Below are 22881 nucleotides of genomic sequence, written 5' to 3' on the forward strand. Positions count from 1 at the left end.
CGCACGCACACACACAACCAACCTATCATTTATAAGTGAGTACTTACAGGCAAGAAAGCAAAATGTAACTTCTTTCACGTGCCCAAGGCCGTGACTACAGCCCCCGTTCCCTCCCTCGCATCCAAGCGTTCATTGTACAGTGCACCACTGTATTCTGCCTGCGAGATGTGCTGTACCTCACCATGTACAGGAAAAGCGTTGCACTTCATGCCACGGACATGCATGTGAGAAGGGGCATAGTCCCATCCGGTGAAGGTAATCCAATCGGCCCGTAGGATTAATAATCACAGACGGACCAAATGCGCCCAATTAAACAATGTGCGAATGGAGTGGCACCGGAGAGGGATTCCGTTGGACCGATGGGATGAAGGAAGGATTGTTGAAAGGAGCAGAGGGGTTTGGTGAAGGGGATTATTGGTAGATTCACAAAGGCGTTTGGGGGGTGGGCGGTCAGGAGAATGGATCGATAGTGTGAAGGATGGATTGTTGAAAGGAATAGTGAAGGGGGGGGGGGGGTCGGATGGGGAGGGAAGACATCAAAACCAGGGAAATACAAACTAACCTCAATGCCTGCCACCCAAAAAATTCTTTAGGTAAGGGGTCAAGGTCTATCTACACATATTCTAAAATAACTGATTATTGGGTCTCCTACATGTCCATGTATGTTCTCCCCTTGGGGTACGTTTTCGTAACGTGTTTATGATCTACTCCTCTGAGAGGTTTTGACCGAGAACGCTAAAACTTTCAGGTTCCCCGCTCCCATCCACCATCCCCCCACCTTCCACAATCCCCCATCGACCATCACCCCCACAATACCCATCACCATCCCACATCCACTGCCCCCCACCACCAATCCCCCATAACGCTCCACCACCACACATCTACTGCCCCCTCCACCAATCCCCCATTACCCTCCGCCACCCCACCCCTCCCCCTCCCCCCTCTACCATCCTCCCACAATCCTCCATCAACCATCACCCTCACAATACCACGACCACCACCACTACACATCCCCCTCCACTCACCACTGGGGTGGGGCATCGACACCTCATGGGAACAAAATGTCGTCCAGCGAAAGTATGAAACAGGATGATCCCCTAACACAGTGGTTCCCAACCTTTTTTCTGATCGAGTACCACTTGGAGGTCCCATACTGTCGCCGCATACCACCTGGTTCCTGAAAAACTCAATTCGATAAGATATCAATTTATTTACAAGTAGAACACAAATGAACTAACTGTCAACAAAGAACAAAATTTAATGCGAGGGCTGCATCTGTTTCTTCTCCACCAGCTGGTCGATGCGGGTCATAACTTTGCTCACAGCACATCGGAACTCATGCCCGGGCGCAGTAAGACTGTTCCGGCTCTTTGCCGTGATGGTCATCATGGCTGAGAACCCCTGCTCACACTCCCACGTAGAGGGGAAAAATCAGTAGCTGGGGAACAGCGTGCCGGGCTTGTGTCGGGTACGAGGAGGCCATGGTCACCCAGAAGTTCATAGGAGAGCATTCCTTGTGCTTTGTCTTTGCTGTCTCGTCAGCCTGGATATCGATGAGCTCCTTTTGTTCTCCGGTCCCGACAGGCAGATTGCCTGGTTCAACCGAAAACGGATTGGTGATGTAGGCACAACATGTAATGTCTGGGAAGTAATGCATCAACTAAGTCTTGAGCAGTGATAGGTGACGGACAATTTCTTGGGAAAATTCATTATTGGGCTCGCTCTCAAGCGTAGTCAGGAGTTCGACATTCCGTAGCGTTTTCTCTCCACGTTCTTGATCCAGAGGTCCAACTTCCGGACAAACGCTCCCAGCTTCGAGATGAAGTCTGAGACAGTGCAGTTGGGCCCTTGGAACGACAGGTTTAAGTGGTTGAAGACCCCAAAAATGGCCGACAGGTGGGCCTGTCGGACATTTTAAAAAACGTTTTTTTTATTTTTATTTTTAAAGGTTGAACCCGAAAGTCTTCGCGAAGCACCTGGAAGGCCCTCACGTACCACAGGTTGGGAACCACTGCCCTAACAGCAAGACACCTGGTCAGCCTGCGATGGTGGGAGACGAAGCATTTGTTGGCCATTTTGTCCGCGGTTTTGGAGTGTGCCTGGGCAGTGTTGGCTTTCAGGCAATGACTGGTATTTCTGCTTGAGTAGTACAACTGATTCATCAATTAATACAAAACCACTCCCTTGTAAACCGTCAATTGAACAGAAAAACAAAACCTACCAATCTGTAGTGAACATGCGACCATCGGTTTCTTCTTCACTCACACTTCCGCCACCTTTCACTGAATCGCTCGCATATGGCTTTAAATGATATGGCTCCACAATTACCCTGAGAGTGTTTCCATCACTAATTCTGTCTCAAATAGTTTCTAAAAAATCCCACTGGTCAGTTTCAGCCTTACATTACTGAGAACCTTCAGAGTTGCTAATGACGGAATTTGTATCGGAATCCCAGCTCGAAATACACCGTTTCTCGATGTTAAGCTGCCGTTTGGATCAAGGTGAGTTCATCGACACTTTAGGCCTTAGGGCTTTTTTCTCCACCGATTGGCAAAAAAAGTTCTATTTTTAGCTCGCCTGTTTGAAGAACAGAGCTATAGCGATACCCCCTGCGTGAGCGTGAAAATGTTAAATTTTTTGTATTACGGAAAAACTCCTCGACGGATTTCGACGAAACTCGGTGGGGGTTAGGTATGGTCCAAGGATCATGCCATTATATTATGGACTTGGTCCCCCTCCCCCCCAAAAAAAAATTGTTAGAATTTTTTTTTGCATTTCTACATGTTTTAAGTGATTTCCACCCCCCCCCAAAAAATTTTGAGAAAAAAATTTTTTGCAACTTTTTTTTTCAACAAAATTTCGATTTCTTTTTTTGCATTTCTACATGTTTTAAGTGATTTCCAACCCCCCCCCCCCAAATTTTTTTACCCCCCCCCAAAAAAAAGATTTTTTTTTACATTTCTGCATGTTTTAAGTGATTTCCAACCCCCCAAAAAAATTGTTAGAGAAATTTTTTTTGCATTTCTACATGTTTTAAGTGATTTCCAACCCTCCCCCAAAAAATTGTCACCCCCAAAAAAAAAAGAGATTTTTTTTGTATTTCTACATGTTTTAAGTGATTTCCAACCCCCCCCAAAAAAATTGTTACCCCCCCAAAAAAAAAATTGTGAGAAAATTTTTTTATTTGCATTTCTACATATTTTAAGTGATTTCCAACCCCCCCCAAAAAAAATGTTGGAGAAAAGAACTATAACTCTCAGCACTGTTGACATATTTAATGAATAAGATATAAGGTTCACTTGAGTGACCCAGCTGTATTGGCGGCGGAGGTTTTGCACTCTCCCGAGTGTTCCCCCTCTCGTTTTCAATGGTTTTCAGAAGAAAAAAAATTATGTTTGGGTTCTTCTTAAGGGGAAACCCAAATGCAATAATTAATTAAATAAATATATAGTTTTTAGCTTTTTTCCAGTGATGTCACACTCAGAACCCACGTTGATCCAAATGGCGGCTTGCATCGAGAAACAATATATTTCGAGCTCGGATTACGACGCCGGTTCCCGTGTCTGTGCTGTATCGTGTCGCGTTGATGTTCTGCCCCAGTGGAGGGGGGAGTGGTGCTTGTCGCGAGGGGGGATGTGGGGTGGTGGGTATCGTGGGGGTGATGGTTTTTGGGGGATTGTGGGGGAGATGTGGAGGGTGGAGTGGTGCTTGGGTGGAGGGGAAGGTGGAGGGGGGTGGTGGTGTGGTTTGTGGGGGTGATGTTTGATGGGGGATTGTGGGAGGATGTGTAGGGGGTGGTTGTCTGTCCATATGTGCTGGAAGCTGGATCGAGATGGTGTTGCAGTTTCGAGCAACAGCTCTTTCTTTCGCTTGATTGTGGGGATGGCATCCTCTCTCAACCGTTGCAGATAACCACAAGGTCTCCAATTTCTGTTGTTTCATAACAGTGCTCTATAAAATGTTGTAAGCACAAAACCGAAAAAAATTTTGTCGGCCCGATCCGCACTCGGGTCTTTCGGACAATCGTCCAATTTCTGGCAAACTTAGGGACTTTCGGCCATTGTTGGTGCATGAAACTATCTTGGTTTCTATTACTCCAACTACCAAGGATGACTCATCGTCTCAACATTTTTTTGTGGAAAATCGTAAATTATTCACCGTTTGAGTTGAATTGCACTGCGATGTATCCCGTAGAGTCCGTAGACGGTACGGATATGGCGATCGACTCCCGGGTGTGACGTCACTGCTAAGTGTGAAGAGGAGGATGAATTCGCCTTTTAATCACAAAATTACCTCCTTTGCAAATTGCAAATCCGAAAAACACACTTCATTGTCTATTTTGTCGGGTATCAAGGGATAGATTAGCGTCGAGGTGGTGTGAGCGTTTGCGTTCCCCTTTAAGCTACCTTCAATAATGAGGGGAGACTCTCCAAGAATGATCTGCAGAAAAGCAGTGAATGAACAGCCAGTTCTGATGCAAATGTTTGAACAAAGGTGTGCTGATGCCTTCATGAGCTCTTGCTGAATGTTGTGCAGATACTTCTCCACCTTTGCAGGTGAGAAGCTCACTTACTTCAGGGAGTTGGCTGCTCACTTCCTGAGAAGCTCACTTATTGCGATGGGGAAAGGGATGTTTTAGGTCGATTCTAAGGGCGCAGGAAGGTGGAGATTTGGCACCCAAACTTTCAAGCATTCCGACGTATCACATGGTGTGTCAACCGGGACACCTTGAATGACCGAAGGACGGAGGAAGAGCATATTCTTGAGGCACTTTTAACCATTTGCCACGATGTTTTCAAAGGTGGATGAAGGCAGAGAAGGCATTTTGCTGTCTTGCTGTGACCTCGGTACAAGCGATTGAATTGATACAGATTGCAGGACTTTATGTGCAGAGTCCTTGGCGCTCAATATTTCTAACAAAGGAGATGGGACACCAATCTCTTCAATTTGGAATTGTGTCATTATTTTATCTTCTTTGTGATGCCACACTTTATCCCAAGTTAAAATAGCAATACATTTTAAAAGCATTAAAAAAAAACTGTTAGTTATTTGAACCAGGCACTTGTCCTGACAAAGGTCATCGTAATTCTTTGACCCATCCTTTATCATTCAGGTAAGCCGGGGGGTGAAGCGGAAAGCAGACACGACAACACCAACAGCGCTTCCACAAGTGCGACCAGAAAATGAAGAGACCTCACTTGGCCTGGCAGACGGGCCGGCTAGCATCGTGCGTCCCCAGGTGCCTGGCAGAAGAGAAAGCAGCCGGCCGGTTAAAGCCCCTCGCAAAGAGGTGCCTGACTCTGTGGTATTGCCTCCTGTACCAAAACGAGTTCGGCAAATATCTGACCAGCTACGTCATTGCCAAACGATACTGAAGGTCAGACATGAATGAATTGCTTCAGCTTATGAATTTTTCCTTTTTTGTTTTTTTTACTCTCCAAAATAGTATATCTGCTTAACTTGAAACACTGGGGTGTTGGGGGGAGGGGGGGAGGGTGAGGATTGAGGTGGAGGGGAGGGGTTATGAGTGTGTGCATGCGTGTACCATTCTACATACTTGAGTTCCTTTTGTATTGTACTCCTTTCCAGTGCCATATCTACGTGATGCATGACGTCATCGCCGGACGTCAAAGGAAAGGAACTACTCAGTTTTCACTCCGTTTGTTTGTTTGTTGGGTAGTCGATGTCGTCGAAAAAAAAAAAAAATTTGAGATTTGTTCTACCCTTATTATCAGTATTTAAAATGGCGATTTCAGTTAATACAATGGCGATTTCGATGAAACTTGGTTGGTAGGTTAATACCATGACCTAGTTGTGTCCAAATGAGAACCGTTGCTATGGATACCACCGTTGCCAAGCAATGGGACTGAAATTTTTGAAAAATCATACAAATATTATTTTTTCGAAAATCAAAAATCGGGCCACGAGCGACTGTGGGCAGTACATTCAGCCATATTGTCAAAAATTTCCAGCCGGATCCTATGAAAACTGTCGGAGAAGATCGACTTTGAATGAACCTGGTCGAAAACAATAAAAAAACGAAGTTCGTTATATCTCAGAGACGATGAGTCAGATATACATGAAACTGGTATGGGAGGTTCATGGTATGTCCTAGTTATGTGTGAGAAAGAACCGTTGCTATGATGGACCCCTCCGTTGCCTAGCAACGGCTGAAAAACCTCTAAATGTGGGGGTATTTTAACGAGAAAACAATCTGCAGCATTAACCCTTGAAGCTGAAATCATGAATTTTCTTGTGCTTAATCCTCAGGTCATTCCCCATCGAACGGGCCCATCACGTCAGGTTCAATTGGGTAGTGTCGACTACCCATGTCCTCCTACCGGCTTGTTTTCTTGGTTGTTTGTTTTCTTGTTTAGTTTCTTGTTTGTTTGTTTGTTTGGCTGGGTGATATCTCAGCCATCCTTCGAGTTGGGAAGCTGAAATTTGGGGACAAAAGTAAAGATGTGTTTTGGCAAAAACGGTATTTTTTAGAAAATTTATTTATTTATTAATTATGATAGATTTATTCATTCATTAATTATTTTCTTTCTCATCTGGGCAATATCTGAGGCACCCTTTGAGCGAGGAAGCTGATATTTGGACATGACGGTGACCGAGTGATTTGGCTATAACGATTGTTTTTGATTTTTTTGATTAATTAATCCATTAATTATTTTCTTTCTTGCTTGTCTGGGCGATGTCTCAGCCATCCTTTGAGCTCGGAAGATGAAATTTGGGGACAAAAGCAAAGATGTGTTTTGGCAAAACGGTATTTTTTAGAAAATTAATCAATTAATTTATTAATTACCTAATTATTATCGATTTATTAATTCCTTATTTATTTTCTTTCTCATCTGGGCAATATCTCGGGCACCCTTTGAGCATGGAAACTGATATTTGGACACCACAGTGAACAAGTGATTTGGCTATAAAGGGTATTTATGGTTTATTGATTAATTGATCGATTAATTATTCATTTTGTGATGAATTACTTGATTTTCAAAGTGTTACAGATTCGGATGAAACGATGGTGGTTTAGGAATGCTATTTGGCAATTGATCTAGAAATCAATTATTTTACGACTTATTTATTTTAATTACACAATTGATCGCTGAATCAATCAATTTCTGCACACCGCGCTCACTCCAAATCTATCTCCATATGCTGCATGGTGAGTAAGTATCATTTGTACACATTCACCTCAGAAGTACCTAACTAGAAACACCGAAGTTTTTCAGCTCGGAAACTGATATTTGGACAGAACAGTGACCAAGTGATTTTGCTCTAAAGATTATTTTTGATCACCCCCCCCTCTCTTTTCCATCTCCACGTGCTGCACGGTGCCATTGCTGCCCCGGCAATGTCGTGTGCTGGAGGATTTATTTATTTATTTTTGCAAGGACCGCTGACCGACAGCCACCAAATTTGGCACACAGACCAAGTCCAACCCGGGGGTTGTCCGTGTATTTTCATCCACAACCTCAGCCTTTAAAGACCCCAAAGAACCATAAGACCTTTGTTTCTTTTTTACATGTTTGAGAGATTAGAATATATGCTTGAGAGAAGACTTTCTGCATGCTTGGGAGATAAGACCCCGAAGACCATTAACTCTAAGGACCATTGAACTCCCCGAACACAATTCAGACACTTTAAAACATTGAATACCCCAAAGACCCTTTTGCACTCCAAAGATGGTTAAGATCCCAAAGACTCTTGAAGACTGCTGAGACTCCAAGGACCCTGAAGTCTTTTGAAGACCCTTAAAACCCCCAAGACCCTCTAGAGCCAGAAGACCTTGAACACCCTTAAGACCCCAAAAACCCTCAAGAGTTTGAAGACCCCAATGACCCTTTAAGACCTCAATACCCTTAACACCCCAATGACCTGTAAGAACCTTAAGACCTCAAAGACACTTAAGACCCCAAGACCCTGAAGACCCCTTTACCAATTGGTGTTCTGGCTCTCCTGCCCCCAATCCACCTGCCCCATTCTCAGCCCTGCCGGCTCTCCTGCTTCTCCCACTTCTCAGTACACCCCACCCACCCGGCAATGCCAGATAACCCTGCTAGTTTTAAATATTATCCGAAGCTGTAATTCATATTTAATTATTTTATGTATTGGTATGTGTATGTCCATATAATTATTTATTTGCCACTTTTTGTGAAGCCTCATTCGCATTCACTTGTCAGGTCAGGTTAGATCTGTGACCTGCTTCAGGTACCATGTAAACCTGTACTAACCTGTTCTATGGTCGGGTTGTCGGCGACTAAACCGTCTCCCCCACCAGGTTTTCTGGTGAGGAGGGTGTTTCGATATGGACACCCAGCAGGATTAAAAACAAAACCTGTCAAAGGGTGGAGGAGCTCCTTGTGAGCCAACGGCCATTCATATCTCGTGCCCAACTGTGTCTGCGGACGTCCTCCTGCAGTTGGGTTACTTTTTTATTAGGAGGTTGGTGGCAGGATTTGCACTCCGGCCACCGTAAAACCCTTCATTACGCAAAACGCAAAAAACCTGAAAACCCACTCCGTGGGAGTACTTCCTGTGCAGCTTCCCTTCGCAGGGCAGCTCACCGGATGACGGGATTGGGGCAAAGCCTCCGGGACCCCCAATCTTTGATAAAAGGAGGGAAACCACGGAGTTACATCCCTGGGTCAGATTGCGGGAGAATGTGTCGGAGTGGTGCTGAGGTGTGGTCCACCAGACGGCGGTCTCCTTGGGTTAACCTGAGGCGGTCCCTTCGGGTGGGTGCCTGGAATGTCCTATCCCTAAGAGAGGATGATCACCTGTCTCTGTTATCATCTGAGCTCAAGCGTTTGGACATCGGTATTGCAGCACTCTCTGAGGTTCGGAGACCGGATTGCGGCGAGATAATGGTGGGTGGTTACACCTACTATTGGTCTGGTCGCTCTGATGGTTACCATACTCAAGGAGTTGCTGTTGCTGTGTCCAATAAGCTGACCCCAATGATAATTGAGGTAACACCGGTCAACGAGCGTATTATGAGACTAAGGATTCGTCACTCATTAGGTGTCATTTCCCTGGTCTCTGTTTATGCTCCGACTGAGGTGAGTGACCTCACCGTGAAGGACACATTCTACGCCACACTCGAGTCTGTGGTTGATCAGTGCCCCAGATGAGATACACTTCTCGTCTTGGGGGATTTCAATGCATCGACTGGAACTGATAGGGATGGCCATGAGACATGTGTTGGTCCCCATGGGTCAGGAACTACGAAACAGAATAGCACTAAGTTCCTTGACTTTGCAAGAAGTCATGTACTTAGGGTGGCTGGTTCATGGTTTCAGCGCCCACAAGCTCATCGCTGGACTTTGTATTCCAACGCTGGCAGTGTGGCAAAGGAGATTGACCATGTCCTCGTTGACGGTCGCTGGAGGATGATCCAGAACTGCAGGGTCTACCGGAGTGCTCAATTCCTCAATACTGACCACCGGCTTGTTGTCGCAACTGTAAAGCTGCACCTTAAATCCTGGAGAATGGTACCATCCCAGCCTCGGCTGGATGTTGGCAAGCTCAAGGATGAGAGAGTAGCTGAGGAGTTTGTGAACAGGCTGAGTGGACATTTGGGGTGTCTGGGTGCTTTGGGGGGTCCTGAAGAGTTGTGGAGTCCTTCAAGACCACCGTCCTTGATGTTGTCGGTGGATGTCTTGGAACTCACCACAGGGCAAAGAAGAATTTTGTCTCTCAAGGGACACTGGATACCATTGACCAGAGTCGCAGGGCCAGGCTGAATGGCAGAGCTGAGCTGTTCAGGGAGCTGAGGCGTAAAACTGTACGTGCACTGAGGGTGGACAAGGAGGCCTATGTGCGAGAAATCTGTGAGGGGGTAGAGCATCACCTGTGGACAGGTGATTCTCATCCCGCTTACAGGGGAATTCGTGCATTGCATTCATCCAAGCCCATCCCTCGGAGCACTGCAGTTAGAGCAGAGTGGTAGGCTCTTGACAGAGGAGTCTGAAGTGAAGGCCCGCTGGGCCGGTTACTTTGAGTGGTTGTACCAAGTTGATCCCTTAGCTGTCGAGTTGGACGTCAAGGGTGTTACTATCCCTATTGCTGACTCTCCAATCAACTGTGGTCCACCTTCGCTTGTGGAAACACGGGCTGCGGTGAACCAGTTGAAACAGCGTAAAGCTCCAGGGATCTGTGGCATCCTTGCTGAACTTCTCAAGGCTGGTAGAAATACTGCACTCGTGTCGTTGCATGCAGTTTTGTGCTCTGCCTGGAACACAGGCATCATCCCAACTGATTGGAAGTGGGGCCTTGTTGTTACTCTTTAGAAAGGGAAGGGTGAGCGCCAAAACTGCATCAACTACCTAGGTGACGCTGCTCCCATTGCCGGGCAAGGTCTTTGCTCGGATAATTATTGATAGGGTTCGCCACCATCTGCTTGAGCACCAGCGTCCAGAGCAGTCAGGCTTTACACCAAAGAGGTCAACGATTGACCGTATCCTTGCTCTTCGTGTCCTCACCGAACGCAGACGAGAGTTTCGGTAGGGGCTGCTTGCAGCCTATGTTGATCTCTGTAAAGCGTTTGATTCAGTGAATCGGGATGTCCTCTGGAGGATTCTTGGTCTTCGTGGGGTGCCACCAAAACTGATCGATCTGATGTCTGAACTCTACTCTGGTACTGAGAGTGCTGTGAAGTGTGGTGGTACCATCTCTGACTTATTTACAGTTGTTACTGGAGTTTGTCAGGGGTGTGTACTGGCCCCCACAATTTTCAGCACTTGTATGGACTGGATTTTCGGGATGTCGGAAAGATCAAGCTGCGGTGCATCGTTTGGGAATGTCAAGATCTCGGACCTTGATTTCGCAGATGATGCAGTCATCTTTGCGGAGACTTTCGATATCCTTTTGGGGGCCCTCGAGGTGCTGAATGAGGAGTCGGAGCTGCTGGGATTACGGGTTTCTTGGGTCAAAACTAAGATCCAGGCTTTCAATGACATCTTGGATGCTGCTGTCCTGTCTGTGTCTGTTTTTGGTGAGGATGTTGAGGTCGTGGAGAGATTCACTTACCTTGGCAGTGATATTCATGTCTCTGCTGGCTGAGTCAGAGGTCAATTGACGTCTGGGTCAATAGACGTCAGAGGTCAATAGACAGGCCTGGGGAGTCATGGATTCACTGGATCATGGGTGTGGCGCTGCCGGTACCTGTGCGGGAGGACAAAGTCCGAGTCTTCAGGTTCTTGGTGCTTCCAGTCTTGCTCTATGGATGCGAGACTTGGACTCTGACAAAGGATCTGAAACGGAGACTTAATTCCTTTGGTACCAGGCCTCTTCGGAGAATCCTTTGCTATCGCTGGTCTGATTTTGTGTCCAACGAGCGGTTGCTGAGAGAGACTCGGATGAGATTTGTTACCTGCATGGTCCGTGAGCGTCAGTTGCGGCTGTATGGACATGTGGCTCGTTTTCCTGACGCTGATCCTGCTCACCAGATTCTCTCAGCGAGGGAGTCTCGTGAGTGGAGGAGGCCAGTGGGCCGACCACGTGCCTCGTGGTTGCAGCAGGTTGACCAGCATCTCAAGGAGATGGGGATGGGCCTGGGATCTGCCTGGGGGAAGGCAAGATGGAGGCCCCTGGAGTACCGGCGGAAAGTGGACGCAGCGACGCGCTGTTCTGGCACATGCTCCCATACCTGACCCTGACCTGACCCTCATTCGCATGTCTGAAAATTGTATTCAGGGCATTTAACCACTTTCTTACCCTATCACCTTGTGACCACAGCAACCCCTCCCCTTGACCCTTATGTGCTTTTTTAATGAAAGGTTAAAATGTTTCCAAGTTCCCTCAGTATTAGCCCCTATTCCATTCCATTTGCCTAACTTCCCTGTGGTTTCCATTCATGCCGTACACAGGAGATCTTCACCAAGAAGCATGCAGCCTATGCGTGGCCTTTCTACAAAGCTGTTGATGCATTTGCTCTCGGTTTGCATGACTACCACGACATAATCAAGATTCCGATGGACCTAACCACAATCAAGGTGACAATATGCAGCATCTTTAAATTGATTGGTGTTTCCAACCGCAGTTTAATTTGAACTATTACGTATCTGTTTGTTCTGCTTCTGATCTTACTCTCTCGCTCTCTGTCTCTATCTGATGTACCATACTCTTCACAGAGTTTCCGTTGCCTTCCCGGCAGTAGTTCGGGCAGGAATTTGGGATTTGGCCATGGTGCCGGCAATAGCTCGCCTACTCTTCGCAAAGGACACCGTGGAGGTCTTCGATGTCCACCAAATAATGCCGGCAGACGGGACATCTAGTTTTACGTCCATCCGCGGGACGACACACACACATTGATGAATCGCCCTGCTTGTAAAACACCGGGACGGTAGTTTATATCTGGGCCGAGATTGTAACCCAGGCTAGGCAGCTTACAAGCGTGTGCATAACTCGAGGTCTCGGCCATCCTTCCAGCAATCCCCCCTCTCTAACTCGTCGAGTACATACATGAGCTGCTAATCCATTTCAGATTCATCAAACCATTCAGTTTATATCAATAATTTACATACCTTTTGGTGTCCTTGTCATCTTTCTTGCCAAACCCACTGCATGCATTCCTTTTTCTGATCAGAATTCCATAATAGATTATGTATGGCGATTAAAGCTCAGTTCGGAAAGTTGAGCATGAATAGATAATGATGGGTAACTCTGCCGTCACAGGAAAAGCTCGAACGAAGGGAGTATACAAACCTACATGAGTTTGCTGATGACATGCGGCTCATGTTTTCCAACTGCTACAAATACAACCCACCAGACCACGAGGTTGTCGCCATGGCACGGAAGCTGCAGGTAAAGATGGTCACGAGCATTGTGGAAGTGCTTTCGATTGTCATTGAATCGACACTCCCTTCTCCCTTAACCCGAACCTTTCCTTTCCTTAATGTAACGTGCATCTTGTCTTTCTTTTTCTCAGGACGTATTTGAAATGCGGTTTGCTAAGGTGCCTGAGGAAACCCCGCCTCCTGTTCAGCCTCCTGTGACTCCCCAGCTACCAACTACACCCCCTCCACCTCTACCGGAAGTTCACCTTACATCAAGTGAAAGCAGTCGTGAGAGTTCCTCTGACACAGAGAGCTCGGATGACTCCGAAAAGGAACGCGCCAACCGGCTTGCAGAATTGCAAGAGCAGGTGTGCTGATGTTTTAAAAAAAAAAAATATCTTGGACAGCCCCTTTTTTTAAAGCATTCGTGTTGCACTATTTTTTGCCAGTGAAGATGCTGCAAACCAAAGCTGGCTGTTGTGTACGAGAGATGACTATTTATCGGTTTCAATGGATTGACTTTGCTTATTTCTTTCCCTACAGCTCAAGGCTCTCCATGAGCAGCTGGCATCCCTTTCACAAGCTCCCATATCTAAACCCAAGAAAAAGAAAGAGCGCAAGGAGAAGAGGAAAGACAAAGTGTTGGAGAAGGCGAGGAAATGGGAGGATGAAGAGAAAGTGCTGAAGAATAAAGTACTTCAAGCCAAGAAGATGGGGAAACAAAATAGCAACAACAGGTGTGAATGTTGTTGGTCATTGTATGAGGTTCTGCTACCTTGGGAAATTACAGACGCTGGATATTTTTGCGATCTTAATGTGGCAATTCTCGATAATCAATGCCATGATCTGGGCAACACGTTTTTTTTTCAGTCTGCTGCAATTCAACCAGTGTTCCATACTTGGGGTCACCTTCAAGGGAATTGCATCCACACTTTTTAAGTTAGCTGCCTATTTGTTGACTGGACAAGAAAAGGGTGCAACTTCGCTCTGCACACTTACCATACGTTGTCGTCTTTGCATAAAAAGTTGGTGACATCTTTATGCTCAATGTTGGTAACATCCATGGTTGTATGATGTCGCCAACCTCTGGATTTTATCCTGAAACCACAAATGGTCAGGAATGGAAGTAATGGCATGTAACAAGCATACATGTACGTTTATAATGAGCAAATAGCATTGCTCTTAGGTTCCATTGATTATCCTGTTCCAAGAAGGTTTTGAACACCCCACTTAAGTCCAAGATGTGCAATGGAAAGGCTCAACTGGAAGTTACCAAGGTAGTATTGTAGCCTGAACACAACAGCACCTGGTACACCTGCAGTCCTTGCCAGATCGACACATATGAGACTTCAGACCTGGGAGTCCTTTCTGTATGGATATATCCGCAAAGCCGTTCTCATACTTGGTGAGATGTCCTGCAATAACTACAAAAAAAAGTTATCTTTCAGTGTTTGAGACGGGTTGATCTGAACTGAGCAATATCTGGCTTGCGTCTTGCGCTTTGGAAATGTAAACGCTCTCCACCACCTGCAACACAAGGCTGGCTTTTTCCATGTTGCTCAAATATGTCTGCACAGACAATCAAACATTCCATAGTGGCAATGGAACCCCAGTATGGGTTCCCCCCAATGGAACCCCAGATATGGAACCCCAGTAGGACCTGATTATGACTTAAGAACTTTTCTTACAACTCTGGCTGCTTCATGAATTAGTGCAAACATCATATAGCATTCCTGGTTTTCAATAAACCACTGATTTATGCAAGATCTTGTTTTATCTCTGTATCAGAGTTGGTGTTTTTAGGTATTCCTCAAGATCATTTCATGAGATATCTAACTTTCCTGACCTTGGCTTTTGAAATATCCTGTTTAATTAGCAAAGTGAAATGGATCTTTGAAGATAGCTTGCCAAGCCTTATTTTCATATTTTCCTTTCCCTTCTGGTCTTGCACAGCATGTGCAACATCTTATGATCTATGCTGATCTTTCTTAAACCTGCCTTCTCCTCTGGGATTCTACTGAAGTCTCTCCTTGTGTTTTCCCTCTGGTGTCTCACTTCCTTTATTTGCTTCCTTCTTATGCTTTTCATTGTCTTGCTTCTGTTCCATGGCTTCTGGACCCAATAATGTTACTGCCTGTCATTGCAATGCATCTCTGTACATTGTTTAATTGCCATTGTGGATGATAATTTTTGTGTTGCTGTTTTTGTGATTGTCATTGGGAAATCAGGCCACTAAAGAAAGAGGAGTCGGACTCTACGATTGGAGTTTTGGGCTTGAATGCGATTCCAAACGTTCCCACGACGCTGCTGGATGGTACAGAGGATGCACGGCCAATGACATACGATGAGAAACGACAGCTAAGCCTGGACATCAACCGGTTGCCTGGTGACAAGTTGGGCTGTGTTGTGAACATTATACAGTCTCGTGAGCCATCCCTTAGTGAGTCAAATCCAGACGAAATTGAAATCGACTTTGAGACTCTGAAGCCTTCCACGTTACGTGAGCTTGAGAGATACGTCGCCTCTTGCCTTCGAAAAAAATCATCGAAGCATCTTGGCAAGTTTTGCTCCGACACTGTCCATTGTGCCGTAGTGGTGGATATTTTTCTTATTGCAGTTTGTGCTCAACTACACCTTTCTCCTACCAGGCAAAAAGCAATCAAAAACAAAAGACGACGGGCAGGATTGCAAGAAGGATAATGAGCGAAAGTTGTTTGACGGCAGCGGGCAGCTGTATACAACCAAGAAAAGCAAAAGAGGTGCTTATCAAACTATCTTATCTCTCTGTCTTATCTCTCTCATCTATCCTATCCCATCTTATCCATCCTATCCCATCTTATCTATCCTATCTTATCTACCCTATCTTATCTCCCCTATCTTATCTCCCCTATCTTATCTCCCCTATCTTATCTCCCCTATCTTATCTCCCCTATCTTATCTCCCCTATCTTATCTCCCCTATCTTATCTCCCCTATCTTATCTCCCCTATCTTATCTCCCCTATCTTATCTCCCCTATCTTATCTCCCCTATCTTATCTACCCTATCTTATCTACCCTATTTTATCTACCCTCTCTTATCTACCCTCTCTTATCTACCCTCTCTTATCTACCCTATCTTATCTACCCTATCTTATCTCCCCTATCTTATCTACCCTCTCTTATCTACCCTATCTTATCTACCCTATCTTATCTACCCTATCTTATCTACCCTATCTTATCTACCCTATCTTATCTACCCTATCTTATCTACCCTATCTTATCTACCCTATCTTATCTACCCTATCTTATCTATCCCATCTTATCTATCCCATCTTATCTACCCCATCTTATCTACCCCATCTTATCTACCCTATCTTATCTACCCTATCTTATCTACCCTATCTTATCTACCCTATCTTATCTACCCTATCTTATCTACCCTATCTTATCTACCCTATCTTATCTACCCTATCTTATCTACCCTATCTTATCTACCCTATCTTATCTACCCTATCTTATCTACCCTATCTTATCTACCCTATCTTATCTACCCTATTTTATCTACCCTATTTTATCTACCCTATTTTATCTACCCTATTTTATCTACCCTCTCTTATCTACCCTCTCTTATCTACCCTCTCTTATCTACCCCCTCTTATCTACCCCGTCTCATCTACCCCGTCTCATCTACCCCGTCTCATCTACCCCGTCTCATCTACCCCGTCTCATCTACCCCGTCTCATCGACCCCGTCTCATCGACCCCGTCTCATCGACCCCGTCTCATCGACCCCGTCTCATCGACCCCGTCTCATCGACCCCGTCTCATCGACCCCGTCTCATCGACCCCGTCTCATCGACCCCGTCTCATCGACCCCGTCTCATCGACCCCGTCTCATCGACCCCGTCTCATCGACCCCGTCTCATCGACCCCGTCTCATCGACCCCGTCTCATCGACCCCGTCTCATCGACCCCGTCTCATCGACCCCGTCTCATCGACCCCGTCTCATCGACCCCGTCTCATCGACCCCGTCTCATCGACCCCGTCTCATCGACCCCGTCTCATCGACCCCGTCTCATCGACCCCGTCTCATCGACCCCGTCTCATCGACCCCGTCTCATCGACCCCGTCTCATCGACCCCGTCTCATCGACCCCGTCTCATCGACCCCGTCTCATCGACCCCTATCCTATCCTATCCTATCCTATCCTATCCTATCCTATCCTATCCTATCCTATCCTATCCTATCCTATCCTATCCTATCCTATCCTATCCTATCCTATCCTATCCTATCCTATCCTATCCTATCCTATCTCGTCTCTCCCGCCCTGTCTCTCCCGCCCTGTCTCTCCCGCCCTGTCTCTCCCGCCCTGTCTCTCCCGCCCTGTCTCTCCCGCCCTGTCTCTCCCGCCCTGTCTCTCCCGCCCTGTCTCTCCCGCCCTGTCTCTCCCGCCCTGTCTCTCCCGCCCTGTCTCTCCCGCCCTGTCTCTCCCGCCCTGTCTCTCCCGCCCTGTCTCTCCCGCCCTGTCTCTCCCGCCCTGTCTCTCCCGCCCTGTCTCTCCCGCCCTGTCTCTCCCGCCCTGTCTCTCCCGCCCTGTCTCTCCCGCCCTGTCTCTCCCGCCCTGTCTCTCCCGCCCTGTCTCTCCCGCCCTGTCTCTCCCGCCCTGTCTGTCCCGCCCTGTCTGTCCCGCCCTGTCTGTCCCGCCCTGTCTGTCCCGCCCTGTCTGTCCCGCCCTGTCTGTCCCGCCCTGTCTGTCCCGCCCTGTCTGTCCCGCCCTGTCTGTCCCGCCCTGTCTCTCCCGCCCTGTCTCTCCCGCCCTGTCTCTCCCGCCCTGTCTCTCCCGCCCTGTCTCTCCCGCCCTGTCTGTCCCGCCCTGTCTGTCCCGCCCTGTCTGTCCCGCCCTGCTGGCCGATCCCACCCCGCCCTGCCTAATTCATCTCTATGTCTTTATGTAAATTTCCCGACATTGATCTCTCTTTCTATTCTTTTCCTTTCTCTACCTCAAGCCTGATATACATGTGATCGTTTTTTTTTTCTTAATCATAAGCCTGGTGTTGGCGTAGTGGTTAGGGTAGCCGCTTGGGATCCAAAAGGTCCTGAGTTCAAGCCCCGTTGGCCGTTAGAATTAATACACACCAGGAGGTTGACTCAGCCTGTCATCCTTCCGAGGTCGGCGAAGTGAGTACCAGTGTACTGGGCCCGATGTATGCCTCGGTTAGAATAGGTGTACCATATCCCTGTGTCGAAAGAGGCGACCAGGGTTGCGTCAGGAAGGGCATCCGGCGTAAAACCTGTGCCAAATCATTATGCGGATCATAACGGATGATCCGCTGTGGCGACCCCTAACGGGAGCAGCCAAAAGAAGAAGAACAGTAGAGTTTTTTTTTTTTTTTTTTTTTTTTTTTTTTTTTCCTTAATCGTGTTAACAGCTGTGCTTGGTCTTGACTATTCAATGCAACCTTTTTTAATGTGCTGTATCATGCCTCGAGCTTATTCTTTATTTTCTTCTCACCATTGTCCCACCAGAGCGGAGAGATGTTGAGGAGACTGGAGTTCGACTTAGTGGTTCATCTAGCTCCTCCTCTGGCTCAGGTTCAAGCGAAAGTGGTTCCAGCTCCTCAGAGTCTGATTCGGATTCTGGTCTGAGCTCTTCCTTACTTGCTTCTCTTGCTTTGCTTTTCCTTTGAAGTTGCACTACACTTACCACACCCATCACCTTGCAATGATAGTTTGTGTTTTCATTTTTTTTATGTTCACACCCTCCACGAATTTTGTTGTTTTCTGCATAAAGCTGACTCTTTTGGAGTTTGCACATACACCACATGCTTGGCAATCATATGAGGAGACTATCAGTCTGCTTTGTTATAAATTTTCAGTTGCAGGACATTTGATGATGAACAGATAATGGTGTACTGTGCTTGTTCATGCAGAACAGCAGTCCCTGCCATGTGAAGTTCGCACCCCAAACTCTTAAATGTCACTGCACACTTTTACTTGGCCCTCTGTTCTATTCGTTTTGGTCCTACAACGCTCTTTTTTTTTTTTTAACTCTTATTTTAATTTTAAATCGGAGTCCACATTCACGGTGGATAATTGAGTGAAAGCAGGAAGGTCAACTTTTGATTGCTGTCATTAATTCCACCTCTCTCCACCACATGATACCGTGCAGTCAAACCTATCCTCCCGTCGATACTCTTGCTCTTCGACTGGTTTTGTAGTCTCCGTTGCGAGACGGAAAACACACTCTGTTTGTAATCTTGCTCGAGTAATCGCATTTTCTTGTGCAATAATGATTTGATTTTTTTTTGTGCACTTTTCAAACCGATCAATAATAATTATTTTGCTTAATAAGGTTTTATATTATTGCTTGCTTTGTTTGTTGAAAGTCAGCAGTTACTCCAATGTTTTCATTCATTCTCTCTAAAACTGCCATCCATTGTACCGACATACGTTTTTGTTTGGTCGTCATTTGTTAAAACAACACATATTTGCAAGCGTACTGACATGCTCAAGTGCAGTGTCACTTTTTTGGGGTTGACTTTTTATGACCTCCACCACCGAAGGTGGAAGGATATGTTTTCACCCCTCTCTGTCTGTCTGTGTGCAGGATATCTCAAAAAGTTGTGCACGATCCAGATGAAATTAGGTGGGCAGGTTGGGTGTGTGACGAGGACGAACTATTTGGATTCTGCATATCCGATAAATTTTTCAGTGATTCTTCACCATTGAGAGATAGAGATAAAATGATACATAGCACAATATCTCAAAAGGTTGTGGATGGATTCGGACGAAACTTGGTGGACGAAACTTTAATTTTTAAAGTGATTCTTTACCATTGATAGGGCCAAAAACAATATAGTGCTGTATGGCATGATATTTCAAAACTGTATTGGGTCCGATATGATCTCATGGATCAGGTGCTCCACCGAGTGCCCTTCTAGTTATTACTGTTTTTACTGAGGTGTAAATGGGGCTGTACATCTTGAACATTGTGGTTTAATTGAGTGAGTTTTTTTTTTTCTGTGATAGTGTGGATTTAACGAAGTCGGTAGCATTACCATATGATACCACAAGATTACATGATGTTACATGATGATTGAATGGAGAATGCAGCCGACGCTTTGAAAACACTGCAGGCACGGGTTTCAGGCCTAGTGTTGGCTTAATGGTTTGGGTTGGTTGGCTTGGGATCCAAGGATCCCGAGTTCAAGTCCCGCTCAGCTGTTGAATTCATATCTGGGTGGCGTTGACCCTGTCTGTCATCCTTCCGAGGATGTCATCCTTCCGAGGTAAAATGAGTGCCAGCTTGCTGGTATCCTGTGTCGAAGTGGCGACCCGTCCAGGATTGTGTCCAATAGCCAAGGAGACTGCTTAGGCAGCAACAACACTCTGCACAGAGTATGGTCCCGATGGATGGGTTGCAGGGTGTTTCACGTATCTAGGAGTAAACGGCCTCGACCTCGCATCACTCATCCTCAGTAGAATTGATAAAATACATTGATTACATTAACATTTTCACTCAGGAACATGGTTTTTTACAAATATACAGTACCAGTCAAAAGTTTGGACACACCGACTCATTCATGGGTTTTTCTTTATTTTAACTATTTTCTACATTGTAGAATAATAGTGAAGATATCAAAACCATGAAATAACACAAATGTGGAATGATGTCGTGACCAAAAAAGGTGTTAAACAAATCAAAATATATATTTTCTATTTTAGATTCTTCAAAGTAGCCACTCTTTGCCTTAATGACAGCTTTGCACACTCTTGGCATTCTCTCAACCAGCTTCATGAGGTTGCCACCTGGAATGCTTTTCCATTAACAAGTGTGCCTTGTAAAAAGTTAATTTGTGGAATTTCTTTCCTTCTTAATGCGTTTGAGCTAATCAGTTGTGTTGTGACGAGGTAGGGTTGGTATACAGTAAATAGCCCTATTTGGTAAAGGGCCATTATTTTGTCTGCACTGCAGTAGTCCATATTATGGCAAGAACAACTCAACTCAGCAAAGAGAAACGACAGCCCATCATGCCTTTAAGACATGAATGTCAGTCAATCCAAAAATTTCAGGAACTTTGAAAGTTTCTTCAAGTGCAGTCGCAAAAACCATCAAGCGCGATGATGAAACTGGCTGTCATGAGGACTGCTACAGGAAAGGAAGACCCAGAGTTACCTCTACTGCAGAGGATAAGTTTATTAGAGTTACCAGCCTCAGAAATCACCAATTAACTGCACCTCAGATTGCAGCCCAAGTCAATGCTTCACAGAGTTCAAGTAACAGACACATCTCAACATCAACTGTTCAGAGGAGACTGCATGAATCACGCCTTCATGGCCGAATTGCTGCAAAGAAACCACTACTGAAGGAGACCAATAATAAGAAGAGACTTGCTTGGGCCAAGAAACACGAGCAATGGACATTAGACTGGTGGAAATCTGTCCTTTGGTCTGATGAGTCCAAATTTGAGATTTTTGGTTCCAACCGCCGTGTCTTTGTGAGACGTAGAGAAGGTGAACGGATGATCTCTGCATGTGTGGTTCACACCATGCAGCATGGGGGAAGAGGTGTGATGGTTTGGGGGTGCTTTGTTGGTGACACTGTTGGCAATTTATTTAGAATTCAAGGCACACTTAACCAGCATGGCTACCACAGCATTCTGCAGCGATACGCCATCCCATCTGGTTTGCACTTAGTGGGACCATCATTTGTTTTTCAACAGGACAATGACCCAAAACACACCTTCAGGCTGTGTCAGGGCTATTTGACCAAGAAGGAGAGTGATGGAGTGCTGTATCAGATGACCTGGCCTCCACAATCACCCGACCTAAACCCAATTGAGATGGTTTGGGATGAGTTGGACTGCCGAGTAAAGGAAAGGCAGAGCCAACAAGTGCTCAGCATATGTGGGAACTCCTTCAACACTGTTGAAAAAGCATTCCAGGTGATTACCTCATGAAGCTGGTTGAGAGGATGCCAAGAGTGTGCAAAGCTGTCATCAAGGCAAAGAAGACTACTTTGAAGAATGTAAAACAAAATACATTTTCATTTGTTTTACACTTATTTGGTTGCTACACAATTCCATATGTGTTATTTCATAGTTTTCATGTCTTCACTATTATTCTACAATCTAGAAAATACTAAAAAATGAAGAAAAACCCTTGAATGAGTAGGTGTGTCCAAACTTGTGACTGCTACTGTATATATTTTCACATAATTTATTCATTTATTAATGATAATAAAACAAATAATGAGTGCAAGATGTAACTAGAACGGCACATACGTCCACCAGGCTGAACAGTTTACGTTTTCTGTCCCACTGATAGGCCAGATCTGCATTCGGACTTCCAAAATCTAATTTGCTTGTTCTTGTCATCTGACTCATCCACCAACTCATCCACCTGGTTTTGTCAGAATCTGTCCATAACTTTTTGACATATCATGCTATACTGTACATCGTTTTTGGTCCCATCTCTCAATGGTGAAGAATAATTTAAAATTGAAAAAAAAAATCTCATATCTGTATGCAGATCTGGATCTTCACCAAAAGTGAATTGATTAGTCTTTGTCACACACCCAACCTGTCCACCAAATTTTGTCCAAATCCATCCACAACCTTCTGGATATCCTGCTCACAGACAAGCAAACAGACAGGGGTGAAAACATAACCTTTGTCCACCTTAGTTGGCGGAGGTAATGAAATTAAATAAACGAAGCATTGAGCTTTTAAAGCAAACTATTTCAGAAATGTTTTGATAGTTTCGAGAAAACTTTTGCATTAATGGATGATGCTTCTTCTTTATGTTTATTTATTTTACTTGTACATTCATTTCAGTAAAAACTAATATATCACCCCACGTGGGCTTTGCATCAAAAGGAACAACAATGTGGGTAACACACATGCCATGCCATTGATTGGATTGGCTGAAAGGTGCCACCACCAAGTCATGTTAGCATTCCTTTTTGAGAAATTGTCCTTTTTGAGAAATTGACTAATTTGACTCTTTTATTTTTAATTACTATTTTTATTTCTTTGTTTTGAAAATTAAATATGGAGAGGCAAAATTCAACAAGGCAAATCTCTTCGGGACTAGTTCTGCAAAGGTAAAAAAAAAG

The 22881-nt window shown here is 45.4% G+C and overlaps 1 protein-coding gene across 7 annotated transcripts in view; it reads left to right on the forward strand.

Annotated features, from left to right (window-relative positions):
• LOC147013632 (homeotic protein female sterile-like) overlaps positions 1 to 22881 on the forward strand; it is a 174560-nt gene that overhangs the window by 42322 nt on the left and 109357 nt on the right. For all 7 annotated transcript variants that reach the window (XR_015051393.1, XR_015051392.1, XM_085855621.1 and 4 more), the window contains 8 exons: positions 5114 to 5377; positions 11877 to 12002; positions 12685 to 12813; positions 12938 to 13153; positions 13329 to 13522; positions 15014 to 15342; positions 15434 to 15544; positions 18291 to 18404. Coding sequence is in view for 5 of the 7 variants with exons in the window: in XM_085855621.1 (XP_085711747.1) it covers positions 5114 to 5377; positions 11877 to 12002; positions 12685 to 12813; positions 12938 to 13153; positions 13329 to 13522; positions 15014 to 15342; positions 15434 to 15544; positions 18291 to 18404 (1483 nt within the window). In the remaining 2 variants the exon portion in view is untranslated. The remainder of the gene's footprint in view (positions 1 to 5113; positions 5378 to 11876; positions 12003 to 12684; positions 12814 to 12937; positions 13154 to 13328; positions 13523 to 15013; positions 15343 to 15433; positions 15545 to 18290; positions 18405 to 22881) is intronic.

The sequence above is a fragment of the Eptatretus burgeri genome, chromosome 14, assembly GCF_056783735.1.
Source record: "Eptatretus burgeri isolate ZD-2024b chromosome 14, Ebu_testis_v1, whole genome shotgun sequence".
Lineage (NCBI taxonomy): Eukaryota > Metazoa > Chordata > Myxini > Myxiniformes > Myxinidae > Eptatretus > Eptatretus burgeri.